The 26,692-nt window shown below is 35.7% G+C and overlaps 1 protein-coding gene across 6 annotated transcripts in view; it reads left to right on the top strand.

Annotated features, from left to right (window-relative positions):
* NAV3 (neuron navigator 3) overlaps positions 1–26,692 on the top strand; it is a 1,098,252-nt gene that overhangs the window by 962,366 nt on the left and 109,194 nt on the right. For all 6 annotated transcript variants that reach the window (XM_072655445.1, XM_072655444.1, XM_072655443.1 and 3 more), the window contains 3 exons: positions 21,465–21,597; positions 22,509–22,779; positions 24,796–25,501. In XM_072655445.1, the coding sequence (XP_072511546.1) occupies positions 21,465–21,597; positions 22,509–22,779; positions 24,796–25,501 (1,110 nt within the window). The remainder of the gene's footprint in view (positions 1–21,464; positions 21,598–22,508; positions 22,780–24,795; positions 25,502–26,692) is intronic.

Consider the following 26,692-nt stretch of genomic DNA (forward strand, 5'->3'; position numbering starts at 1 on the left):
ACGCTTAAGAAATAAATTCTAAATTATATCCTACCTCTCTGCCTAATACATTTTTTTGTTTGTTTGTTTCTTCTTCCAGTTGCCTTTATTTTTTAAAATGGCATATGGGGAAAAATCAAACATGAAAAAACAAGGGAATATGAAAGTTTCAATTTAAAATGTAGCATGCTTTTATTTTGCAAAGTAAACCTAAGAAATTCCATTTGTTTTGGAATAACTAGAATTGATCATTTTAAAAAAAAACTGAAAGACAATGGAGAGGCAACATCACGATACAGTGAAAAGAGTGCTGTTTCTGGAGCTAGAGGGCTGTAGTTCTAATTCTACTTTGGTCACTTAATACTTGTGTGATCTGGGCAAGTCATTTCATCTTAATATGCCTCAGTTTCCTAATCTGTAAAATTAGGAGGTTGGACCAGTAAATCTTTAAGGGACTTTTAAACTCTTAATATGTAGTCTTCTGATGCCCTTGTCCTACCTACCCAAAGCCTCCAAATGAGCAATACTTAAGACTCATGTTTCTGCTTAATGGTAGTTTAGGCAGTATTAGTAATCTATAGTTATAAATTATTCAGTTCAATTTATTATGCATTTATTAAGTACCTGCTGTAAACTTTTCTAATCATTAGAGATACAAAACTAAAATGGAAACAGCTACTTTCAAGGAAATTATATTGTACTTGAATATTTGGAGTATCTGTAGTGATATGTTAATATTTATTTCTCTTTGGGGCATCTTGAGTCAGTCTATTAGTAACCACGAATTTATTAGGATCTTACTGTGTGCTGGACACTGTGCTAACTGTTGGAAATACAAAGAAAGGTAGAAATAATACCTGCCAAGGAGTTCATTATCTTAGAGGAGAAACAATGTTCAAGTAAATATGTGCATAAAAGATATATATAGATATATAGATATATATATACATATATATGTGCATATATACATATATATGTATATATATATATATATATATATATATATATATATATATATATATATATATATATATAGTGAAAAATTGATGGCAAGGTCAAAGGGAAGGGAAGAAATTCCCAAGGGGATGGGGGGGAGGTATAGAACTGATATGGCAAAGGCTTCTTATATAAAGTGCAAAACTGAATTGAGCCTTAAAGGAAACCAGGGACACTAGGAGCTGTAGGAAAGAAAACATTCCAGGCATTGGAGAAAACCATTGTAAATGGAATTGTGAAATGGAATTTCACTACATATGGTCTTGCCCTGGGTTGAAGGTTTACTCCTTGCCCATATAGAAATCGACACTACAATGTAAGCTTCCTTAGAAGGCAGGGACTGCTTTATTTTTGTCTTATCTCGGAGACCTATCCCAGGGTTTGATACATAGGAAGTATTTGTTGATGGATATGTGCATATGTGCTCAGAAGAAAAGAGAGAATTTTAAAACTAGAGGCAATTCCAGTCACCATCCCATTCAGAGAGCAAATGGTCAAAGTACAATTAAATAATTTATCAATTAGTGAGCATTAATGAAACACCTACCATGTTCTAGGACTTGTCCCAGGTTTTGAGGATATAAACTAGGGATATAAACACATCAAATGAAACAGTTCTTGCTCTGGAGAAGTTTAATTTAGGTTATACGCAGGAACCTGAATCTTTTAACACTGAGGAGGGAGGAAAGAGAGTAACAAAAAAGGGAAAGGGTAGGAGGGGAGAGAAAATGACATATTTCTCCTCCAGATCCAGTCATACTGCCTTTCCCTGCCCTACCAACTCCAAACTTGAGCCTGTCTTTATTCGGAGATTACTTACCCAGTAGAGAGAGGATAATTTTGCTATGATGTGATTTTGACTTTACTTGCCAACTTTGGAACCTAATTCCTTGTCTGATGTACCTCCATCATACAAAGCCCTGGTAGCATGTCTGCCATAGTTCCCACATTCTCTCCTTTTCCAAAGATATTCCAGAGTGGTATATGTAAAGGGCAATACTCACCTTCAGGCTGAAGAATTGTTCTGCTAAAAAATGGTAAGTTACCATTTTGGGAGAGTGCCAAGATAGGTCCATTGCGAATTTTCACTGTTACTTGTGCCATCTGTTCTCCGATGGAGAGTTGCAAATTTCCTGGCACATGGCCATTGTGCTTTTGAACTGTCTTTCACCCTATGCTAGAAGTGTTCACACAGTGCAGTAGCTCATTTGGTGAAAAATAGCCCAATACAGGATCCCACATAGTTTAAACTGAAACAGTATGGAATAAATTCATTATAGAAGGCTACTAGTGAAAGCACTCTGCAATGTCAATTATTATTTCCCTCAATATTTTCTCCCAACACTGTGACATTCTTTATTTTCACGACTTTAAAACATTTCACAGCTAACTTCGTCACCAATATAAATGTTTCTCATTATTATTATCATTTTTATTTGAAGTCTCTGGGTATTAGAAGAATCCTAGGACCAAAGATCTAACACTAGAAGGTACCTTAGAGGACGTCTAGTCTAAACGTCTCTTTTAATGGATGGAGAAAGTGAAGGCCAGACAGGTTTGTAAGATCATAGATTTAAAGCTGAAATAGATTAGTGCATTTCTGGTTGTTGTTGTTTAGTCAATTAGTTATGTCAAATTCTTTATGAACCTATATGAGGATTTTCCCATTTGGGATTTTCATGGCAAGGACACTAAAGTGGTTTACCATTTCCTTCTCCAGCTTATTTGATAGATGATAAAACTGAGACAAAGCAGGCTAAGTGACGTGTTCAAAATCACTGATCTACTAAGTGTGTGAGGTCAAATTTGAACTTAGATCCTCTTGACTACAGGCCCTTGCACCCTATCTGTTGTGCCACCTAGTTTCAACTAGTACATTTGAGAGTATTAAATCCAATGCCCTCATTTTAAAGATGAAAAACAGGAATCACACAGATCATAAGCATCATAAGTAAAATTTGAACCTAGGTTCTAGAAATACTGCCATAATTTGACTGGTAGAAATAAAAATTAGAGAAGATTTTGGTTTTTAATCCTATCACTAGATTGATGTTCTGCATTTAGGCTGTTTGATTTCTTGCACACCATTTTCCCTTTTCACTCAACCTTGAAGTGATAGCACAATTTAGCCTATTCCATCATTCTAAAAGAATGTAGCTCAAGTTGATACTATTTTGACTGATAATAGACCTACTATTGTCTGTTACTAGTTGAATCTGAAAAAGTACATTACTCAATCTTGCATTTTTGAGTTAGGGTCTGAAAATCATAGACTTTGAGGGAAAGAAAATAGGGAGCAACAATTCCAACCTTTTACTTTTAAAGAAGAAATCAAGACTTTAAGAGATTGAGTTTTCCAAGGTTTCATACTTAGTAAGTATGGTTATTTGGCTTTATATCTAGTTCTTATGAATACAAATCTAGTATTTCCATTATACCATGGTATAGTTTGTTTAAGAAAAGAAAAGACATTTGAGTTGACCATACTTACATATGTGTACACATGCATATGTAAGTATCTGCATGTGTACATGTGTAATATATATGCAATCTCTATAGGGGATCTTTTCAAATGCATATGCATTCCCTATAGAGTTTATCCAACAATAGGCATGCATGTCTCAGATAATGAACTCAACTTACAGCAAAAATTGATGAGTATAGAATAGAGTCCCTTGGGCATCAAGGAGATCAAATCAGTCAGTACTTAAAGAAATGAATTAAGGCTACTCATGGAAAGGTCAAATACTGAAACAAATGCTTTGGCCAGCTAATGAGGAGATGAGACTCATTGGAAAAGACCCTGATGATGAGAAAGATTGAAGGCAAAAGGAAAAGGGCATGACAAAGGATGAGATAAATAGATAATATCATAGAAACAACAAATATGAACTTGGACAGACTTCAAGAGATAGTGAGGAGATAATTATTATCCATGGGGGTCACAGAGTCAGACATAACTCAGCAGCAACAACAACCACCACCAAATTAGATTTCTTTTTGGAAAATGCAAAGCTCTTTTAATGATCATAAGCTTCCCATGAAAACAAAAATCTATCTTTTCAGTACTAACACTTTAAAAGTGCTGCCATGGCAACAGGATATGGAACACAACTTCAGAGATAAGCATCACACAGATGATAAGAGCACAATGAAAAGGTAAAGGAGGAGTGTGAGCAGGCTGCAACATATAGCCACTGAGGAACTCCAGAGAGATGTCATGAAGAAATTGTATGATAGGTAGAGAAGATGGGCTCTAAAGGACAATAGGCAGGCAGACAGATGGCTATACTAGTCCACTTGTAATGATCAGGGCAGGCAGCCATCATGTTGAGTGCAACCCTCATGCTGAATTTTTGAGAGAATATGGAAAAAAGTTTTACAGGATGGATAGGAGTGAATGGATTATGAGCTGCATCATTGGCTGAAATTTTGAACTGATGAAGTTGCCAGTGTAGGAACAATGAACTTTAATGGACATTGCATGGTATTTTGAGTCAGGGGACATTGATTCAGACCCTCACTCTTACTGATGACCTTTGTGACCAGTACGGCCAATGAGATATTCAGAGTGCCTGCAGCAGCCATGAATACCCTGGCAATTCTGAATCAAAAAATACAACAGAATCTCCACATGGAAGACAGAACCAAAACAGTTCTTCAGACACCAGAAAGCCAAATCCATCATAGTAATAAAAATCGATACACAGTAACAATGCAAAGGATAACACTGTCACCAAGCCTTCCCCCTGCTAGGCTTCCCACAACCTAGCTCCCTTAAACAAATTACAAACAGGCTTCCCTTAAACAAAATTCTCTTCTCACACTTGTATCCAACTGTGGGCTTTCCTGCATCCTTCCTAGCTCTGACTGCTCTAAAGACTAATTTTCTCCCAGCTCTGCTCTAGGTCCACCTCTTTCTGTTCTATCAATTCAGCAAATTCCTCCCACCACAGACTCCATGTGACTCAGACTGAAGTGACTCAGACTTCCATGTGACTCACGTAGGCCACATGGGCTATTAATGAATATGAAAGATCTCCCCGTTTGAATTACCATTACATGACCTTGGACAAGTCATTTCACTTACTTTGTTTTAGCTTCCTCACCTGTGAAATGAAGCGGATGACATAGCTGATTTCTGTGATGATGAATTTCTAGCCCTGTTCATATTGATTATTTCAAAAAAAAAAACCTTACAAGTTTTAAAGTTCTCTATAATGAGTTTTTTTTAAAAGTACTATATTCTTAATTAATTGTTCTCTAAAAGTTATTAACTGCTTTAAAAGTTATGAAATATCAAGTGATTCTTAACAAAACCTTTGGATCTGTATTTGATTTTCACTGAATGAAATGTCTCATTAACTCTTTGGAATATAATATAAGATTTTTAAGAGATATTTGAATCCAACATATTAAATGAACTCCTCTAGAAGGTGACTTTCCTGACTTAAGCTTCATTTATTCTAGCAATGTGTTTAATCAGTTAGATTTCCATATAAAATATTCCATGTTTTATCAGTATTGTTTTATTAGCCCATACATTCAGCTTTGGTAAAAACATAATTAAAAATAGATGCTCTTTATCTCCTTCAGACAAAAGTAAACCATAAAAATACTTATGAACAGATGTTCATCTTGATGTAATATCTCTTATCTTACTCAACTAAAGTTATTCCTGAAGTATCCTTTTACTAATCGACCCCTTTTCAATTTTGGCTTGTCTCACCAGGCCTATCTGATGCCTCAGTAGAATAGCTAGAATATTTCATTGTTTCTTTTTCAAAGAAATAAGATGGGAGTAAGAAGGTCAGTGTTTAGATTTGATTGCCTGTTAAGCTTGCACAAAAGCATGTAATGAAAATGCCTAAAAACTTTGTAAATGTTTTATGTATTAAAAGTAGTCATTTTTTTCCTTGCTAAACAAAATCTTGGTATGAATGGAGAACATATGTTTAAGTCCTTAAGACCATATCTAAGATGATCCTCCTTCATCAAAGTTGGTCAAAGTCATGACAATATCTTTACCCCTTCTATGTTTGTTATATACAGGTTACCCTAAGTCTTAATTTATTCCTTAATTGTTTGTGTCCTCCTTCCCTAAATGGCTTGGATTTCTTTTATATGTGCACGCATACGCTCTACACACACATATACATACACACACACACACACACACACACACACACATATATATATACACATACACTCTCACACACTATATAAATATATACTCTATATATACACCTATATATATATGTATATTCTATACACACATATAAATATATATGTATATGATACACACTATACACACATAAATGTATATATGTACATATACATATATATATGTGTGTGTTCAGCCTGCATATACTTCTAAATGTAATGTCTTCCCTCTTCCTAGATAGAATTTAAAGTCTCTTAGAGCAGGCAGTTTTATTGTTTATCTTTGCCCAGTTTCCAGTATAATGTCTGATATAGAATACGTGTCTAATATACATTTGTTGATTGATTGATGTCCTGACCTGCAGTTAATAGAATCTGTTTTTAGGGCTGATTTTCTAATAGTAAAGATTACTATATAGTCATCCTTTTGGTTTATCAACCTCTCCAAGCTTGACTTAATCTACTGTGTCATTCCATTTTTACTTAATATTCATTAGTAATGGGAAGTTCTCTTACTACCTTTTGGGTAACAGTCTTCTAAGGGATTTTATCCTTTAGTATATCAAATTAATATATGCTTCTTCTATGTAGTCTTAGATCTTTGTACTTGACCCATGAAGAATATGATTCTTCTCCTACAAAACAGTCCTCTCAATAGTTGAAGAGAATAGTCATTTCTACTCCCCTCTCCCCCAAACCTTTTCACATTGAACACTCCCAGCTTCTTTTACTGTATCTGTGGCCATATGTAGCTGGATTTTAAGTAATTAAAAAAATTTTTTTTTAGTGCTTAGCCATTATAGTCGTGCCAAGACAAAGCATCTCAAAACTAAAAATGAAAGCAGTTTTCTGCTTTAGTGGAAATTAGAAATTAAAATTTCTAATTGTTTAATTGACTTGGGCTTATTTCATGAAACATCTGTTTTAAGTGGATTATTGCTGACAAATAGCTGTCTTTTCTCATCAAAAAGTAGAGCCCTGCCAAAAGAAAGCAAGTGTGCAAGTACTTGGATGTTTCCCCCCCTTGTTTAGAAAAGATTTTTCTAGGAAAAACTGAATAAATCTATTTTGAAATACATGTGACATGGCTCCCTAGCAATGTCCCTGAAGTAATGTAAGATTTACACTTCAGTGGCTCCTGTGCTCGAATTTGACAGATTATGAATTATACTTGCTGACTAAAGAAAAGTAAAGTACAGTGTCACTAGTTTTCTGTTCCTTTAGTTTTTATGTGAGACTAGCTGGCATAAGAAGAATAGTTTCTGTGAAATTTTAGTTAGAATCTAAGATCTAATCAATTGAGCTACCTCCTACACTTGTTACAGCTTGAAATCAAGCATTGCTATCACAGCACCAGAGGTGATTGTGTAAGTGTCTGTAAAAAGGGTAATGTATCAGTCATGTGATTAATGCCTTCAGTAAATGACTGAAAATAATAAGGGTTGACAAAAATGATGCCAAGGATGAGAATGGGAATAGCTTTAATTCTATTTAGTAAAATAATACCTTGTTCTATTTTCTTAAAAAAATCTCTGAAGAACATACATAAGTTTCACATTGGAAGAGTTTCAAAGATGTACTGGGCTATTTTATTTCCCATTTCATTCAAAAGGTTTTCTTTTTCAATTTATAAAAATGGTCAAATGCTCGATTTTTACTAACAATAATAGATTTAGAATTGAATCTTATCTTGTTCAGTTTTTTCAATCATATCTGATTCTCTGTGACCCTGTTTAGGGCATTTTTGTTTCTTTGTTTTTGGTAAAGATACTGGAGTGGTTTGCCATTTCTTTCTCCATTTCTAAAATCTCTGACAGTTTTGTTTTCCTTTGCATTTTTGTTATTCAGTTGTTTCTGTCATGTCCAACTCTTCCTGACCTCATTTGGAGTTATCTTGGCAGAGATAATGGGGTGGTTTGCTATTTTCTTCTCCAGCTCATTTTACAGATGAGGAAACTGAGGCAAATAGGGTTAAGTGACTTGCCCAGGGTCACACAACTAGTAAGTGTCTAAGGCCAGGTCAGATTTGAACTTAGGAAGTTAAATCTGCAGGTTTAGCACTCTATCTAATGTGCCACCTAGACATCCCTAACCAGATCTTGGAATATACCTCTTTCAGTTTCTTCACTTTGCAAGTGAAAAAATTGAGTCCCACTGAGACTAAATGACTTGTCCAAGGTCCTACATATAGAATGTATTAGAACTATACAGATTTTCTGTCACATTTGAACCTAGAACTTTTTTTGCTGTAACTTATGAAACATATACAAATCTGACTGGAGAGTACTAAGGATCATCTTTTGCCGTGAGCTCTGCTCTATTCATGAGACCTTGGTCAAGTAAGTAACAATACCTCTAAGCTTCACTTTCTTTATTTGTAAAGTGAAATGATTGGAGGAGATTATCAGCACAGCACTTCACATGGTACTTGGCTGCTCATTGACTTACTGACTGTTGATTTCTAACATATTTTCCATCTTGAAACCCGATAACTGTATGATTGAGAATCTCCAACTGGGATACACTATTTATGGCATAAATGACAAATATGAAAATTTGATAATATCAGTCAGGTCCCTAAAACAACCATTCTCATTCACCCAGGAGTGGTTTAGTTTCTTTCCCTTGGTCACCCAGTTTCATCAGACATTTTGTCGGTAAAATGAAGTCAAGCAATGGCCATATATGTTCACTTTTCATTCAGCCCCCGGATTTCCTCAATCTTTCCCTTACCCTAATCACAAATATGATTCCCTTCTAATTACTAACGGCAGTAGATGTTCTCAGAAGGTAGAAATTATTTTTCATTTTCTCTTTGTATCACCACTGTCTAGTACAGTTGGTATTCAAATGCTTGTTTCTGGGTAGCTGAGAAGCTCAGTATCTTGCTAGAGTCATAGCTGTCAATAGAATAATCACATCCTAATATATATTCTTCCAGAAACTAATGAATACCTATATCAAACATAAGTGTCTTCATTTTATTCTTTGATTGACATTGATACTCAAAGATAATTGACTTACATTTTCTTTCTGTTTATATTGATCAAGGAATATGATGTGTCCTTAACATATGGGTAGGAGACAGTCCCTGATTAGAATAAAGTCGGAAAAGTACATTTTACTCTACTGAGTCAAATGCTTACTTTGTAGTCCATAAAACAATAAATTTTGTATTCCTAATACCTCTGTGGTCAGGTTGGAGTTCTTGTAATGGCATACAATTTCTGTTCAATTTAATCCCTTCTTCTCATTTGGGATCGATTTTAACCTTTGTTTGAGCCTCTCAGTGACCTGACTGCACAGAGAACAATAGATTCTGAAGTGACTTCAAAGTGGCAACATGCCATTGCTTATCCACTTAGATATAATTGCTTTCACTTTTTTTTGGTAAAAGTATTCAATCGTTGATATAGTCTATGGCTTCTTGACTTCTTAAATTGGTATACAGTATAAGTAATAAATCAGTAAGGCTTTTTTATTCTTTCTTTATAGCTAAACCATATTTTATAATATTCCTCCACCTCCCCTGTTCTCACCTTTGTTTTTGGGTCACTAAATATAGAGCTGCATGGTTAGTCGGTTTTCTGAATTTTGTTGAATATTTTTGTAATTTATATCTAACTCCTGAAACACAGCTTGAGGACTTACTCTCTCAAAATTTAGTTGTTCAGAGAACAGCTGTCTCTTCCTCTCATGATTCTAAGGGTAGGACTGAAGACATTTTATAGTGCTAGTACTCAAAAACTCCCACTCTGGTCTATTGTCCCCAATATCAGTTACTATCTCTAAACTTAGTCTTTTCATCTGTGATCCCCATGTACCTAAGACCTGGGGAAACCAAAACATTAATAATATCATTCAACCAGTTGGTATCTCCCCCATTACCAGGTAACCCATTATACTGATTAACTTTTACAAGGGAATAGTTGTAATATATGAAGAGGTAAGGAAGAACCCAAATATAATCACTTCCTAAACTAGGATCCCACTCTTCCACCCTATCAGTTGCAAAGGAGAGTGGGCTCAGATATAAAGTGGTTACTGGCAGCCACTCTTTCTACCAAGTTTTCTTCTAGTTGTGAACTAGCTGATGGCTAAGTTTTTCTCCTTGCTTTCAGGGCATAGTATCTGCTAATAAGTCAATTAATTGTTGATAGGGATCATTCTGGCTATTCCTCAGAATTGACTCCTCATAGAAGGTTGACTTCTAGGACTATGACGAGGTAGGTAGGTAGGTCATGACCACTTAAGTGTTTGTTATGTACCAGGAAGTATAGTAAACTAAATCAGGTACATACTGGGGATATGGAGTAGAAGAAAAATAAGCAAAAAGGAAGAAAAGGAAGGAGGAAAAAGAGAAGAGCCAGAGGGAGAAAGACAGACCCTGATATTAAAGAATTTATATTCTGATGGGATAAGATGATGTATAGGGCAGGAAGTAGAGGGGATAAAAGATATCAGGGAGTAAGCATGGTGACAAAGTCCTTATAGTCAGAAGCAGAGCCAGAGGAGAGTTATAAGGCATGGCTCTTCTAGACCCATTCTCAAAATCAAGACCTTGAAAGAAACTCACCAATGGGAGAAGGGTACTTGTATGATGGAAGGGTTTGCCAGAGCGAGAAGATAGATATTAGGTGTTTAGGGACATTGGAGGGTGAGAAGATAGCTGATTTCGGGAGGGAAATCAGAAAATGATTCTGTGATCTATAACCGCTAGACCTCTGGTGACTTTCTTTTACCTTTCAGAGCTCACAAGACCTAAATTTAGTCCTTTCATTTGTGATCCCCATGCACCTAAGATCTGGGGGAAAACAAAACATTAACACAGTGGAGACAAAAACTGAGGTAACACCATGTATTCACAGCCACATGGGGCTGAGGTAGGAGAGCAGGCAGCTGACCCAGCAGGTGACAACCATCGCTGTTAATAATTTCATTCCACCTACAGGGTTACAGTATTTCTTCTTACTCTTTACTGGAAGGCTGGCAGGGAAGATAGAGAGGTGTTTTTTGGTGTTTTCTTTTCATAAATCATTTTGAACCTTATATGAACACTCAGTTCTGGCTCAGTCAGTTAAAATTTCTTTTTTTTTTTTTAAATCATCAACAGTAAACTGACAAGGATGGGGTCTTAACTGTGCATGCTTTGAATTAGGATAGGAAAAGAACTTTTTGTCTTCCATAATTTCAGAAGAAGACTGCAAAAGCCTTTTTGTGGATTTTAAGAAGGTGGAGCACATTGTGCATTGTCCAAGGGATCAGTCTCCACTCCCACCTATTATGGTCACGTAATAATAAGAGCTAACGTTTTTATAGTGCCTATATGAAAGACACATTATGTAATAGATTTTGTATCTTATCTGAACCTCACAACACTGGAAGGTGGGTGCTATTATTATCCCCATTTTATAGTTGAGGAAACTGAGCCAAGCAGTGGATAAATGACTTTTCCAGGGTTACAAAGCTACTAAGTGTCTGAGGCTGAACTTGAACTTCTTTCTGAAAAAAGGTCTAGCAATCTATCTACTGTGCAATTTAGCTACCTATATACAAGGATACATATTGGCTCCCTAAATAGAATATATGTAGGTGGGTTAATTCATTTTTGTCTCTTCATCTCCAGTACCTAGCATAGAACACTGCTCATATTTAACTATATTTATTGATTCACCCTCTATAATGGATATTGGTACATCTTTATGTTGGACTTCTTTCTTACTATTCTTCAAGACCACAGTTAGTTGAAATGGCCAGATATCTTATAAAAGGCTACTTCTTTTTGCCTTTGAGTATCTAATAAGCATAACTCTACTTTTCCTTTTTTTTTTTTTTTTTTTTTGCTTCAGGAGAGAAGTTGTGACCTGTCCCTTCCATCTAGATACAATTTTTTTTTTATATCTTGTGGTTTCCTATTTTTGGAGAATATTATATAGATGGAATTTGGTTTCTCTTATAGTATATGCATCCAATGATTTTGAGAGAGATTTAACTTTGAGATACCTAGTCCCCAAACTTAAAGAAATAAAAACAAGTGGAAAGATTTTTTCTCTGGTTTGTTTAAGCATGAAAATACTTTAATGCCATTTTTATACAACCAGTAGTGGGAAAACATCAAAGAAATTATTTTAAAAAATAAAGAGTAAGAAGTTAAAAATAGAATAAAATAAAAAGGAGTTATTTTCCTGGTAGTGCAATGTGGTAAGGGAGGAAAGACCATTTGAAAACCTCACTCCATTAGTGTCAATTTCATATACCTTAAGAAAGGAATCCAGGAAGATAGCCCATAGTTTAAGATGCTAATGTGCTTTCAGAATCCTAAATATTCCTACCCCATAGCAGATTTCTAGCATTTGCTGTCATGGAAATTTATCAAATAGCCCCATTAGTCACTTGATTTACAGGATACTTTTTTAAAAGCCTATTGTCAGAATACTTTTGAAAAACACTTTTTATCAAATCATGACAAGCTAAGCACTGAACCTTGGAAAAACAGCATCTGGGTACAGTTATTTATATGTGGAGTAAACATCATTTAAATCAGGGTTCCTTCACTTTTTGTATGTCATGTACCCCTTTGACAGTCTGGTGAAGCCTGTGGACACCTTCTCAGAATAATGTTATTAAATATATAACATGATATGCATAGGATTACATGGGAAACTATGTAAAAATATCAAATTATTTTAAAATAAACATCAAGGACCCCAGATTAACAAATCTTGTATACGCACACACACACACACACACACACACACACACACAAACACATGCACACACTCACAAATGAGGAATTCATGTCACTGAAAAATTAACAAAGAGAGGTCCACTTTGCCCTATCCCAGGCAAGGATATGCAACCAAGATACAGTGGCACTTAGCTTTTCGGATACATTGCCATTTGTCTTTTTGACCCTGAGGTGCTTACATTCTACTGGGACCAATACATGATGCATATGGAGACACGTGATGTAAGGTAGGGAGAAAGACAGACTTAGTGGTCTAGGAATGTTTGAGAAGAGGAGAAATGGTTTCAGTTTGAGGGATTATAGAAGGTTCCAAAGAGGAGTAAGCTTTGAAAAAGGTAAGAATTCTGAAAGATAGAAATGAGAAAGGTAAATGATTGAGGTAGAGAACAGAAGGAGAGAAGACACAGAGAAAGGGGAAAACAGAATAATTATGCCAGTTAAACACAAATGAAATGTTATCAGTTCTGAAAAAGAAAGGAAGAAATGTGTCATAGAATAGCAAAGTATTCAGTGGGCGTTGGTTAATTGTTTCTTGTCTTTCATTCTCAAAGAGTAAGTAACTGTTGTCAGTATTGTTTCCAATGGAGGGGAACATAAAGGGATGCTTTAAGGGTGAAGTGTTATTTTAGTTGGGCAGTGAAGCATGGGTAGAAACTCAATAATTGATGACAGTGTAGGCATAGGGCATGAGCAACATCATGGATGAAGGGAAATACAAAACATCTGTAGGGCAACAAAGACTAGCCTGGAAAAGTGGATTGGTGCTATATTATGAAAGATGCTATATTATGAAAAGCTAAGATGACTAGGAATTTTACATGGGGATAGGCAAAGGGAAGAGATTTTGAATGGAGAAATAACCCCAACTAGATATATAAATAACAACGATTAGCATGGTAGTTGTGTGAACAATGGATTGGAAATAAAGGAGAATACAGACAGAAAAAATAAAAGTCTATTATAGTTCTTCAGGCAGGTGGTAATGATGGATTTTTACCATAGTAGAAACTGAAAAGAATGGGTAGATTTTTAAGAGATACTGAAGTATAAGAGTTGACTAAATGTAGAACTGACATCTAAAGGAGAGAGTCAAAGATATCAGAAAGGTTGCAACAATGGGAAACTGACTAAATGTTGCTGCCACTAACAGAACTACAGGAGAAAGAAGGAGGAAGATAGTTTGGGGAAAAGAATAAGTTCATTTTGGGACAACGAGTTTGAAATTTCATTGAGACATCCTAGCGATATCTTTTAGATAGATGGATATGTGACTGTGGTGTTTAGAAGAAATGTCAGAGTGTATCATTTTTTAAATGCCATGAAGGTACCGTAAACTGTTTTCTTGTTGTTTAGTCATTTTTAAATCATGCACAACTCTTGGAACCCCATTTTTTGTTTTGTTTTTCATAAAGATACTATAGTGGTTTGCCATTTCCTTCTCCAGCTCATTTTACAGATGAGGAAACTGAGGCAAAATGGGTAAGTAACTTTGCCAGCGTCACGCAGCTAGTAAGTGTGAGGTCATATTTGAACTCAGGTCTTCCTGACTCCTGGCCTGGAATACTCTCCACTGTACCACCTATCTACCCTTAAATATTTTTGACTCATCCTTAATAATTCATTATTCATCTGTTACCCACAAATCTATCTAAACCTTGCTTGAACTTGGTAATATTTTCATCCCTGCTCTACCTTATGAGGGCAGCTGATGCAATGTATTCATGACTTTTTTATATCTCTGAAAGCTGTATCTTCAAATTTTGAGAAGTGTCTAGCAGTGCTGGCATTTAAAAGTCCAGAACTTATGTTATTTTATTTGTTCTACTGTCTAGAGTCAAAGCAAGGAAAGGCTTGTCATGAATCCCTGTATAATGTACTGACATCTGGTTATTATGAAGGCATGTTATATTCTTTACAAAACTCCAGAAAGATTCTTTATATACTCATCTCACAGTGCTTTATAAATATGCACTTCTGGGCATTGGTTAGTAGGGAGTCTTCAAATTCAGAGCCCAGTGGAGAGGATGCATGCAGGTTAAAGAGACACCATTGAAATAGCCAGCCAGCACTATTGTTGTCATAAAAGCTTCCAGCAGAGGAATATTTGCTTCCTGGGTTTCCAGTGTTATGTTTGTAATTGAATGTTTCTTTCAGAAAGATGTTTGCTAATGCAACAATTCACTCTTGGCTATCTTAGTTATGTATTTGGATCTTTAAAGCTGAAGGGAATGATTCATTAACTAAGGTGAAAATTGTTTAATATTTTGTTTGTATGATCCCCCTGCCATTGAGTATTCAGAAGATAAGTCAAATTGGAAAATTAAATTAGAAATCAATCTGTTTTAATTTACTTCCTTTATTGGAATAGAACTGCTATTGTTTTACTGGCTAAAGCCCTGGTTAGGTTGCCATAATGAAAATACTGAGATAAGGCTATATTATTCTAACAGAGAAAGAAAGTTGCTACCACATCCAGATCCTTGAAGGATCACTGGACACATAATAAGACTGAAAACTTGAAATCAGGGACCTTTTCATTTTTTAAATCTCTATAACCCAGGAACCTAGCATTGCACTTTGCTAGAGCTTAATAAAAATTTGTTGAATATATTGAAAATTAGCTATCTCTTTTTTACTTTTTAAATTACAGTTAGAAAGTCCTATGTAGCAGAGAATCCAAAAGGAATAATTGATTTGTTGGCATTAACACAGAAATCTGACAATTCAGTCAATCAGTGAAGGCTTATAAAGGACCTTCTATGATCTAAGGACCTACTGAATTAAAAAAAAAAGAATATATATGCTCACTCACCATCATTAAGTGATTCCACAATCAATCAACAGGTATTTATTATGTAATTGCTATGTGCCAGACAAGCCATGTGCCAGACAAACCTTGTACTAGTAGTGAAGATATACAGACAAAAACTAAATGACCCTTACCCTGAAGCAGCAGCTCAGATCACATAAGAGAAGCAACATGTATGTATGGAAACATATATCAAACATAGTCAAAGTAGACTACAAAAAGTAATTCTAAGAGGGAGGAATGGAGGCAGGGCAGGAGGCAAATTGAGAAAGACCTTATGAAGAATGTGGTGTTTCAGCTGTGCTTGGAAGTAAGGGGAGTATTCTGAGAGTCACAAAAAAAAAGATATAACTTTAGGATAAGCGGTGTTATTTACATCTAGAATAAGAGTTCTTATGTGGGTGACCGTGAAATTGTTTTTATTTTAACATATTTTAAGAACTGTATTTTAATATATTTTCTTATAATCTCTTGTATTTTATTTTATACATTTCAAAAAGTTATTATTCTGAAAACCTGGAAAGAATTGGATGAACTAATCTAAAGTGAATTGGGCAGAACCAGGAGAACATTATGCATAGTAACAGCAGTATTAGATAATGATGAGTTGTGAATGACAACTATTCTCGGCAATACAATGGTTCAAGACAATTCCGAAGGACTTGATATTATTTTAACCTTCCTATTTTGTGACAAAATGTTTAACAACATAATCTGTTTTCATGATTTGGAAATGTTAATCAGTCATGAAGGCCATGTGCTTATCACCTTTGTGATAGATGGATCTAAAACAGAGTATATGTGGTTGCTATGATACCAGTGCTGGCTACTGCTGTTTTTAACTTCTTAGGCATCAGGACTAGGATTTCTTTTTACACCTTTTAATAGAAAATATCTGTGGAGCAGTTAGGTGGCTGAGTGGATAAGTGCCAAGCCTTAAGTAAGGAAGGCTTATCTCCCTGAGCTCAAATCTGGCCTCAGACACTTACTAGCTATGTGATTCTGGGCAAGTCACTTAACCCTGTTTGCCTCAGTTTCCTCATCTGTAAAATGAGCTGAAGAAGGAAATGGCAAAACATTGTAGTATATTTGACAAGAAAGCCCCAAAAGAGTAAGACACTACTTAACAACAATTTAACTTCATTGTCAAAATTGCCCACTTGAAAAAAAATCCATTAGCATTCTGAATGTAAATGAAAAGCAATTCAAGATTGAGGTGAAGATTTTTAAATGTTTGTAGAAAACATACTAGATTTAGAATCACAGGTTCAGGGTCAAATCCTGACTTCACCTCTTTATAGCTTTGTGACCATGTTTATTTCTTCACTTGTAAAATGGAATTTATCTTTCTATCACCTGCTACAATCTCCTCTTACTGTGTATTTATTGCTGGCCTCTATTATCCACCTGCAGGGTGAATCCAGAATGAATTTATATTACTGTTTTATTTTAATGAATTTCTCATCCCGCCACGTGTCATATTTTGGGCAATCCACATGTTTCATCCACTTTGTGTTTGCCCTGTGTGTAGTTAAGCAGATCTCTTTGGGGATTATCATACATTTTGCTGGGAGATTTTGTAGCTCAATGCAATAAAGACAAAGCCATCCAAAAGCAGCACTGAGGGAAGCCTGTCATTGGTTGGGATTATTTTCTCCTGTTCAAATACAACACAGGACATATTCTATGGAGATGGCTTATATCTTGTATAAGCAAATGACTTCCATCTTAATGTCCTCATACCAATACTTTTGAAAAGTATTTTCAAAATACTTTTGCCATTTCCTTCTCCAGCCTATTTTATGGATGAAAAACTGAAGCAAACAAGGTTAAATGACTTGTCTGGGCCACACAGCTAGTAAGCATCTGAGGTCAGACTTGAACTCATGGAGATGAGTCTTCCTAATTCTAAGCCCAGTTCTCTATCCACAGTACCATTTGGCTGCCATGATGTATATCATGGAATATTTTCTTCAAAGAGAGTTAGAAGATGTCTGCTATGATGAGCAAGGAATAACATCACATAAAAAAAAATAAATTGACCATATCTTTCCAGACAGAAAAAAAACACCTTTTTGGTCATATCTGCCAAACAGTCATGTACAGTCTTAGTCTGTATGAGAGAAGTCTTATTTGAAGTTTTTTTTAAAGGATGTACTTTATTCTTCTGGAGGAAATGTTTTGAAATTTTAAAAATAAGCACACACATGTTCTTTTCTTTATTTTTCTCAGTGGTAGAACTATAAAGATATAGTGTGCTGCAGAAAAAATCATCTGTGAAAGCTTTCCTTTTCTCTTATTTTTCTCATCAAAGACCCCTTCAGTAGAAATCACTTTAAAAACATAATTATAGTAGGCACATAGGTCAGCTGATGTCTTCTCATCTGATTGATCAATATATTGCTTGATGAATGGATGTGCTTGAGAGAGTGAGCAGTACTATTGATGAAAATTTCTATTTCTTTAATTTTTTTTAACCTTCCCTCTTTGAATTTTTTTGAAATTTATTCCTGAATGCTTTTAAAAATGTGTTACCTCCATCATGGCCTTCTTATGTATTAATTTAGTCATATCCAGGCTTTCTTTGTGCTTTCATCTTCTGAAGTATTATATCCATTTCCTCATGTGCCATTTAAGATTTTGAGTTAGTAGAATACAAATGAGTTGATTCTGCCTTTGTAGGTAATGAAAGTAGATCAAGGTAGAAATTCTGGTTGAGCTGTTTGATTTTACATCTGTTGGTTATTCTTGAATGTATAAATGAATAAAAAATAAAGATTTATTTCTTGCTGTCTTCCTGACATTATGTGCTAAGTTCTGGGGATATAACTACAAAAAGCAAGACAGTTACTGCCCTAAAGAAGATTGCATTCTAATAGAAGACAACACAGATAGGGAGTGGAGGCCCATTAGGGGTGTTTTGGTTGATGAAGTCACAGAGAAAATGAATGAAGTCAGAGAGCAACTGATTGACAGGCCTCTTTCTAGAATGATACTATTGATTTTCTTGCAACATCTAGAAGTAAGAGGTTGAAAGGTAAAGGAAGGAATTGTATAGGAATATGGCTTGACGATGCATATTTTAAAGATGTCCTGGAGCAGCAGGATGTTAGATATCAGTAGGGATAAAAATGGTGAAATCACATCAATGAGAAGTCCAGAAGAAGCTGAGGCAAATATTCTTGGAGTGATCTGGATCTCATATCAGAATCGCTAACAGTGCATTTTTAAGAAATGTTACTATTTATAATTTTCTCTGTAATGCTTTTGTAAAAAGATATTTTCTAAAATGTTGTGAGCTTTGGTGACCATTTCTTTCTCTTTAGCAAGGAGATTGATCATCTATTAGCTGACACAATTGCCAGGATATTTTGGCCTTCTCATTTCTGCAATTCGCCTTTTTTCAAATTTCTCTTTGAAATAGTATTATCATTTTTGTCAGTTTCTTTATTTTTCTTTTTCAATGGATTATTTAAATCATTTTAGAAGAGTGAATTCATAGTATTTTCATGTCTTTGTACTTTCTTCTGATTTGACATTCATTTAGACCTTTACTCTAGTCAGTAGAGAATTCAATTCTGCCCAGATATCTGCTTCTCAAATGACTGCTACATCTTTAACTGGTCATTTTCTGTCCTTAAAGATATGATCAATTTATTTTTTTTATGTGATATTATTCCTTGCTCATCATATCAGATATCTTCTAACTCTCTCTTTAAAGAAAATATTCCATGATGTACATCATGGCAGCCAAATGGTACAGTGGATAGAGAACTGGGCTTAGAATTAGGAAGACTCATCTCCACAAGTTCAGGTCTGACCTCAAATGCTTACTAGCTGTGTGACCCAGACAAGTCATGTAAACTTGTTTGCTTCAGTTTTTCATCCATAAAATGGGCTGGAGAAGGAAATGGCAAACCACTCCAGTACTTTCACCAAGAAAACCATAAATGGCACCAGACACAACTGAAATGACTCAATAACAACAAAAAACTATGTAAGATTTCAAATTATTCATAAGGCTTGACTTGTTTGATTTCTCCATTCGTTCATTCATTCACTCATTCAACAGCCATTTTATTATCAATCATTAAATGCTCATCAATCATTAAAAGTTCATTACATGCCAGGCACTGTTATATATTATGTTCCTAGATTGTTCAGGGGACTGTGTTACTGTAGCGCCAATGTTATATTGACAGCATCTATAGTGGCTATGCATATGCATAAAATATAATAGACTCTCCACGTGGAAGACAGAACCAAACTATTTATTCAGACTCCAGAAAGCAGAATTCCAACACCAGAAAACCAAATCTATCATAGCAACAAAGAAATCCATCAGAGTAACCAAGAAGTCTATACACAGTATAAAATCTTTCTACAAATAGACCCCCCCTAAGCAAAATGCCTTCTCTCACTCATAGCCAGCTGCCTGCTTCCTCTGTCCTTTCCAGCTCTGACCAACTTCCTCTCAGCTCTGCTCTGGCTCCCCCTCTTCCTGTTCCACCTATTCAGCAAGCTTCTCCCACCACTTATGACTTAGGCTTCCATGTGATTTCAGCAGATCGCATGGACCTATGAATGGGTGGGAAAGATCTTTGAATTAAGCAAAAATACATTAATAATACAGCTACTCATGCGGTATAATATAAAGGATAATGGGTAAATTGCAGGATTAAGTGCTCTGAGAAATTTGAGGAAGGGAAGATCATTTTATTCTCCTCACCATTTTTTCAGACAGTTTCCCTGTCTTCCACTATGTCCACCCTATCTCTGATGTCATCATCTCAAGGTATATGTTGAAGGTATACCATAATGCTAGATCTGTAGTTCTAGAGACATGGTCCAAATCCTATCTCAGACATTTATTAGCTGTATTAAGAATGAAAAAGCCATTGACTCAGAACCTGAATTTTCTGGTGTCTTTTGGGGAGGCTGATAATACTTCTATTTAACTGTCTTCTAGGATTGACCTGAAGAACAAATGAGATCACTCTTATCAAAGTCCATAAAATTTCATATTTCTTCAATCCTATCCAAAATATGATGTTACATAAATTGCAAGTAGCTTCACTGTGGCTTGCTATATTTCATTATATTAATTGATAGTATTTATTAGCAAAGTTGATGTTAGTTTCCCTCATATGGAAGCCATCATAGACACGTTTCCACAATTGTCTTTGTGCCAAAGGCTTTATAATGTAAAGAAAAACTTGTTCCTATTAGGAGTAGAGAAAGACTACTTCTCTCCTACATGTTGAGATTTGAAAACATTTTCAGTGACATACATTTTATGTGTGCATATGTGAATGAATATGTACCTGTGTATGTACATGCATATGGACACACATACATATGTGTGTGCATTTGTGACATGTGTATATATACATACACATATATAAATGACCTGGAGTTCAAACTTGAACATATATGTGACTTGCCTTATTGGTGGGAGAGGATGTTTTATTTAGTATTCTCTGCTGCCTAAGGGTCAAAGTTAGTGAGTTCTTGGTAGAGGAGAGTTCTATTGGAAATACCCAGGCCTGATCACTGCATTTTTGTGTACATACACAGATGTCTATTTATGTGTTCATATACGTACTTTTAAATGTATGTTTATTTATCCCCACATAAACATGTATGCATACAATTATACACATATGCATAAATAAATATATCAATACATTTTTTTCTGTTGATTTATATAGTAGGGTTAAAATTGTAACCATTTTACACAAAAGTTTTATTTCACTTCTCTTCCTCTAGCTGGGATGACAGCAGCTCAGTAAGTAGTGGACTCAGTGATACTCTTGATAACCTCAGCACAGATGACCTAAATACTGGATCCTCTGTCAGTTCTTATTCTAACATGACAGCCCCTTCAAGGAAGAACACTCAGGTAAAAATGCCTTCCTTTCCTTTGCCAATATTCTTCTTGGTTTCTCCCCCCAAATCACCTAACATCCATGGATATGCAGAGATCATTGCCAAGGTACATATGCGTATATGAGGGCAATATTACCATCATGGGCCCATGCTAATATTCACCCTATGTTGTGCTGGTACACATATCTACACATTAGAACATATCTATGCTCATAAAAGATCAAATTCTCCAAAACGCTTAAATTAGATCCAACTTGGTCTAGCAAAGTCATTGATCATTTCAGGGCTGACTTTGACATTGTCTTCTATGTTAGAGTATGGTCTTTGCCCCCATCCTTTCTATGATTATCCACTCTAATCTGTCCCTTGAAAGTTTTGATGAAATAGATAAATTTGTTGTATTTGAATGGACTACCATAATAGCAAGTGAATTTTCTACTGGTTATAATCTAATAGAATCAAAGACCTTCTTATTTTGGATCATGATGGTTATTTTTGACTAATGTTTCTGTAACAAAGTACTTGGGTGATTTTGAGCTGTTAAGCAAAAGTAAACATTTAAAAACCAGTGTTTATCTTTTCTTACTTTCATTTGAAATTTTAGATGTCTGTGTTATATTTCCCTTTGAACATCAGTTATTCCCTAGAGAATTTTAATCAGGGATTTGGGGCAAAGATTTATTCACACAAGGACAAAGATGAATCATCATCTATTTTTAATAATAATGAGAATTCACAAAAATATACCAAAAAACAAACAGAACATTAGTAAACAAGGTCACAAATGAAAAGTTAAAAAAATAAACTCTAGAATTCCTCAAAATATTACTGATTTATTCCTACCAATATTTTGTTTTTCTCTTTCAAAACACAAGCTTATAACAACTCACATTTTATAGTTTTTCTGGGATGTATTTCTTATAGCTGAAGACAGATTCAGAGAAACGTTCTGTAGCAGATGACACCTGGGACAGCACAGAGGAGCAGAAGAAACCTGAGGATGAATTTGATGGCCATGTAGACAGCAGTAACAAGTGGAAAGCTGCTCCCCCAGGACTGTCTGAAGACTCAGAGAAGGGAGGGCAGAAGGCAGCTCTGTCAGTTTCACAGACAGGGTCTTGGCGACGGGGTATGTCTGCTCAAGGAGGGACGCCATCCAGGCACAAAGCTGGAACAAGTGGCCTCAAGACTCCTGGTAGGATTATATTTTGAAGCCTATGAAGTGGACTGTTTGTATTCATTTTTTTCCACTTATTCTTTTAAAATAGATTCCAATACTGATCACTGTCAGGCACAATGATGGTGATGATGACAACTCATTTTTATATAGCACTTTAAAATTTGCAAAATACTTTCCTTACAATGAACCTGAGGTAGGTAAACAGCCATTAAGCATTTACTATATTCCAGGAACTGAGTTAGGCACTTGGTATAAAAAATGCAAAAGTGAGCCAATCCTGCCCTCAAGAATCTTATGTTCTTTCAGGCAATTGTATCACATTCATAGATAACTACCTATGTACAAAATAAATTCCTAGTGATTTGTGTGAACCTATGTGTTCGCAGATAAGTGCATATGCACAAAACAGATACAGTGATTTTGTAGGTCTGGATGGGAGGCCTAACAACTAGGAAATCAGGAAAGGTCTCTTGAAGATGACAGCCCTGCACTGAACCAGGAAGGGAATTAGGATTACTGAGGCAAAACTGAGAAAGGAGTGCATTCCAGGAACCAAGGACAGTCTGTCAAATGTATAGAGGTGGGAGATGATTCCTAAGAATTTTCCTCACATCATTGCAAAGTATTTCTCCTCCCCATTTCCATTTCCTCTCCTCTTCTCCATCCTCCTCCCCTCTCTGTCGCTGGTTCTCCTCCTTTCTCTTTTCCCCTCTTCTTCCTTTTCCCTTTCCCCATCTCTCCTCCTATCTCTATCTGTTCCCCTCCTCTCTTAACCTTTTCTCTCTGTTTTTCTCTGCCTATTTCCCCCTTCTTTTCCCCTTTCTCCTCTTTCTCCCTCCTTTTTCCCTTCCCCTTCCCCTCCCTCTCCTTTTCTCTTTTCCCCTTCCTCTCCCTCTTCCTTTTCATCTTTCCTTTCTCCCTCTCCCTCCTTCCCCCCTCTCCCTCCCAATTCTCTTTTCCCCATTGTCTTTCCCATTCTCCCTGTTCCCCTCCCCTCTTCCTCCCCCATCCTCCTTTCCCTCTCCAATTGTCCCTCTTCCTCACCTCTTTTTTCCCACCACCACCTCAACACACAGACAATACAAACATCCATACTCATTCATGTATATTAAACATGGATCCAGGTATAAATCTATGAGTTACCAGCTGGCTTTTTGCTCTGCTGTAGTTTTTCTTAGTTCATCTGAAACAAAAGAAGTTCACTTAGTAATAACTTTGGATTTTCTTGCCAAGGTTTTTGTGTTATGTGAATTGCTGAGTTTCACCACAGATGCTACAGGCTGCAAATAGTTTCCTAACTCTGAAGTGTGGCGAGCCATGAAAATATGAAGCTTTTTTTGTGTTTATAACTGACATGTGTGCTGAGGAAGAGAGGCAGTAGTGAACTGCCTTATCTTTTTTTTTTTTTTGCCTTACTCTCATAATAATGGCATATTCAGAATCATCTGAGACATGGGTTAAAAAAACTGCTTCCAATAGAGTGACAGTTACATTTGGGGAACAATGTGGTAAAAGACTGAGAGTCCTAGATTTGGCATGAGAGAACCAGTGTTCTGATCCCAGCTAAATATTTAATCTCTCTGAATCTGTTTTTTAATCTGTAAAATGAAAGAGTTGGGGTGGATGACCACTAAAGTTTCTTTCAGCTCTAAATCCATGATTCTGTTGCCCTAATCTGAAAGGAGATTGGTCAAGAATGTAGTACTGTGATTCTTAAGGAAACAAAAAGGAAGGTGAACTGCAGGCAATAAGTCATTATCTTTCCTTGCTTGTTACCCCTAGCCTTTCATTTCTCCTCATATCTCTAAGACAACATTTCCAAACTGATGATTTTTTAAAACTTTGATTTGGTTCCAGAACTTACTGATGAAATTATAGTCAATTACAATTGGGGGGAAATTTTAGAATCTTTAAAGAAACCTTTATGATGCAATAACATTTATAGAAAATCCTTTTCAGGTGTCTCATGAACTGACGATCATTAAGAGTATAAATGTAGAAATGTATCCTCATGTATGTCTTTATAATCAGGAAAAACAGATGATGCTAAAGCTTCTGAGAAAGGGAAAACGGCCCTTAAAGGGACATCTATACAGCGCTCTCCTTCAGATGCAGGAAAAAGCAGTGGAGATGAAGGGAAAAAGCCACCATCAGGCATTGGGAGGTCAACTGCCACTGGGTCATTTGGATTTAAGAAGCCAGGTGTTGCATCATCTACTATGATCACCACTAGTGGTGCAACTATCACCAGTGGGTCTGCAACACTTGGCAAAATCCCCAAATCAGCAGCTATTGGTGGGAAATCCAATGCAGGGAGAAAAACCAGCTTGGATGGTTCACAAAATCAGGATGATGGCGTGCTACACATGAGTTCAAAGACAACTCTTCAGTACCGAAGCTTACCACGCCCTTCAAAATCTAGCACAAGTGGCATTCCTGGCCGAGGTGGACACAGATCCAGTACCAGCAGCATTGACTCCAATGTGAGTAGCAAATCTGGAGGTGCCACTGCTACCAAACTGAGAGAGCCAACCAAGATCGGGTCTGGGCGGTCCAGTCCTGTCACCATCAATCAGACAGACAAGGAAAAGGAGAAGGTGGCAGTGTCAGATTCAGAGAGCGTTTCTTTGTCCAGTTCCCCCAAATCCAGCCCAACCTCTGCAAATGCATGCGGAACACAAGGTCTCAGGCAGCCAGGTTCCAAGTATCCTGATATTGCCTCACCTACATTTAGAAGGTAAGGAGTCATATATGGTTTAAAAAAAAAAAGAGGTTATATTTGCCTACCCCCACTTCTACCCCACAAAAAAGAAATTGTATATATCTTGACAGTTGCATTTAGATTTTTCAGATACTATAAATTTGTGAAGTCAGTAAATTACGTATTATTCATTCATAATTTTTAATTATTAATCATAAATTTTATAACATTACACATGTAATGTATATAATAATATAAGATTTTATATACATATATATGTATATTCCTAACATCACCAAAAGGAGTGTGAGAAGTGGAAATTTGGACCTATTCTACCATAGTTGGACTCATCAATGGAATGTATTTTTTATGAGATTAAGATATTATTACATATATAGATGATAACAACATGGAATGAATACTAATAGTTAATGTCTAATATAAATTCCTCAGATATCCACTCTTGCTTTCCCCATCGCAGGGCTTGTAAATCCCATTTGGAAATGGAGAGTTGTTTTTTTTCCATTGTCCGTTATTCTGAAGACTACTAATGAACAAGAGATAACACAGAATGACTTTCAAGATGACAGTCACATATGTAGACAGATGATGTTCCTTGTCTTTTCTGAACTCTAAGGTCCTGAAAAGTAGAAGATTAGATTGAGTTTGTCTACATGGTGCCAAAACCATCTACATATTTCTGATACACTTTAGAAACATTCAGATTTCTAAGTGATTAACTATTTTCTGACTTTTCATTTGGCTGCTTTGGCATTTCATAAACAAAACTTCAGAGTAAGAGAAACCATTGTTCAGTGGCTTCTGAAAGTGAATTGATGCCATGGATAGAAATCTTTTTTAAAAATTGCATTTCTAGTAGCATGATTAAATAAGTGAGATTATTAATTTTTAAGCCCTTTTCTCAGTGAAGTTAAATAAATGTGTGTATCCTTCAGGATTCCAGCTTCCTCATCTGCAAAATGTCCAAGATCCCTTCCATTTCTAAAAGTCTATATTTACATCTGTTTGCTTCCTATAATATAATTACTTCCTGTAATAATCTTTGTGCCTTGGAAATGCCAGATATTGAAATATTTACCTTTATGTTTTAGACAGCTGCTAATGCATGATGCTTTTTAAGAACTTCAGGACTCAAGGTTTTTTCTTCAATAGAAATGTTAATTCGTGTAGATATTTCTTTGTGAAATGTTGATTCTTATAAAAATA

The sequence above is a fragment of the Notamacropus eugenii genome, chromosome 3, assembly GCF_028372415.1.
Source record: "Notamacropus eugenii isolate mMacEug1 chromosome 3, mMacEug1.pri_v2, whole genome shotgun sequence".
Classification (NCBI taxonomy): domain Eukaryota; kingdom Metazoa; phylum Chordata; class Mammalia; order Diprotodontia; family Macropodidae; genus Notamacropus; species Notamacropus eugenii.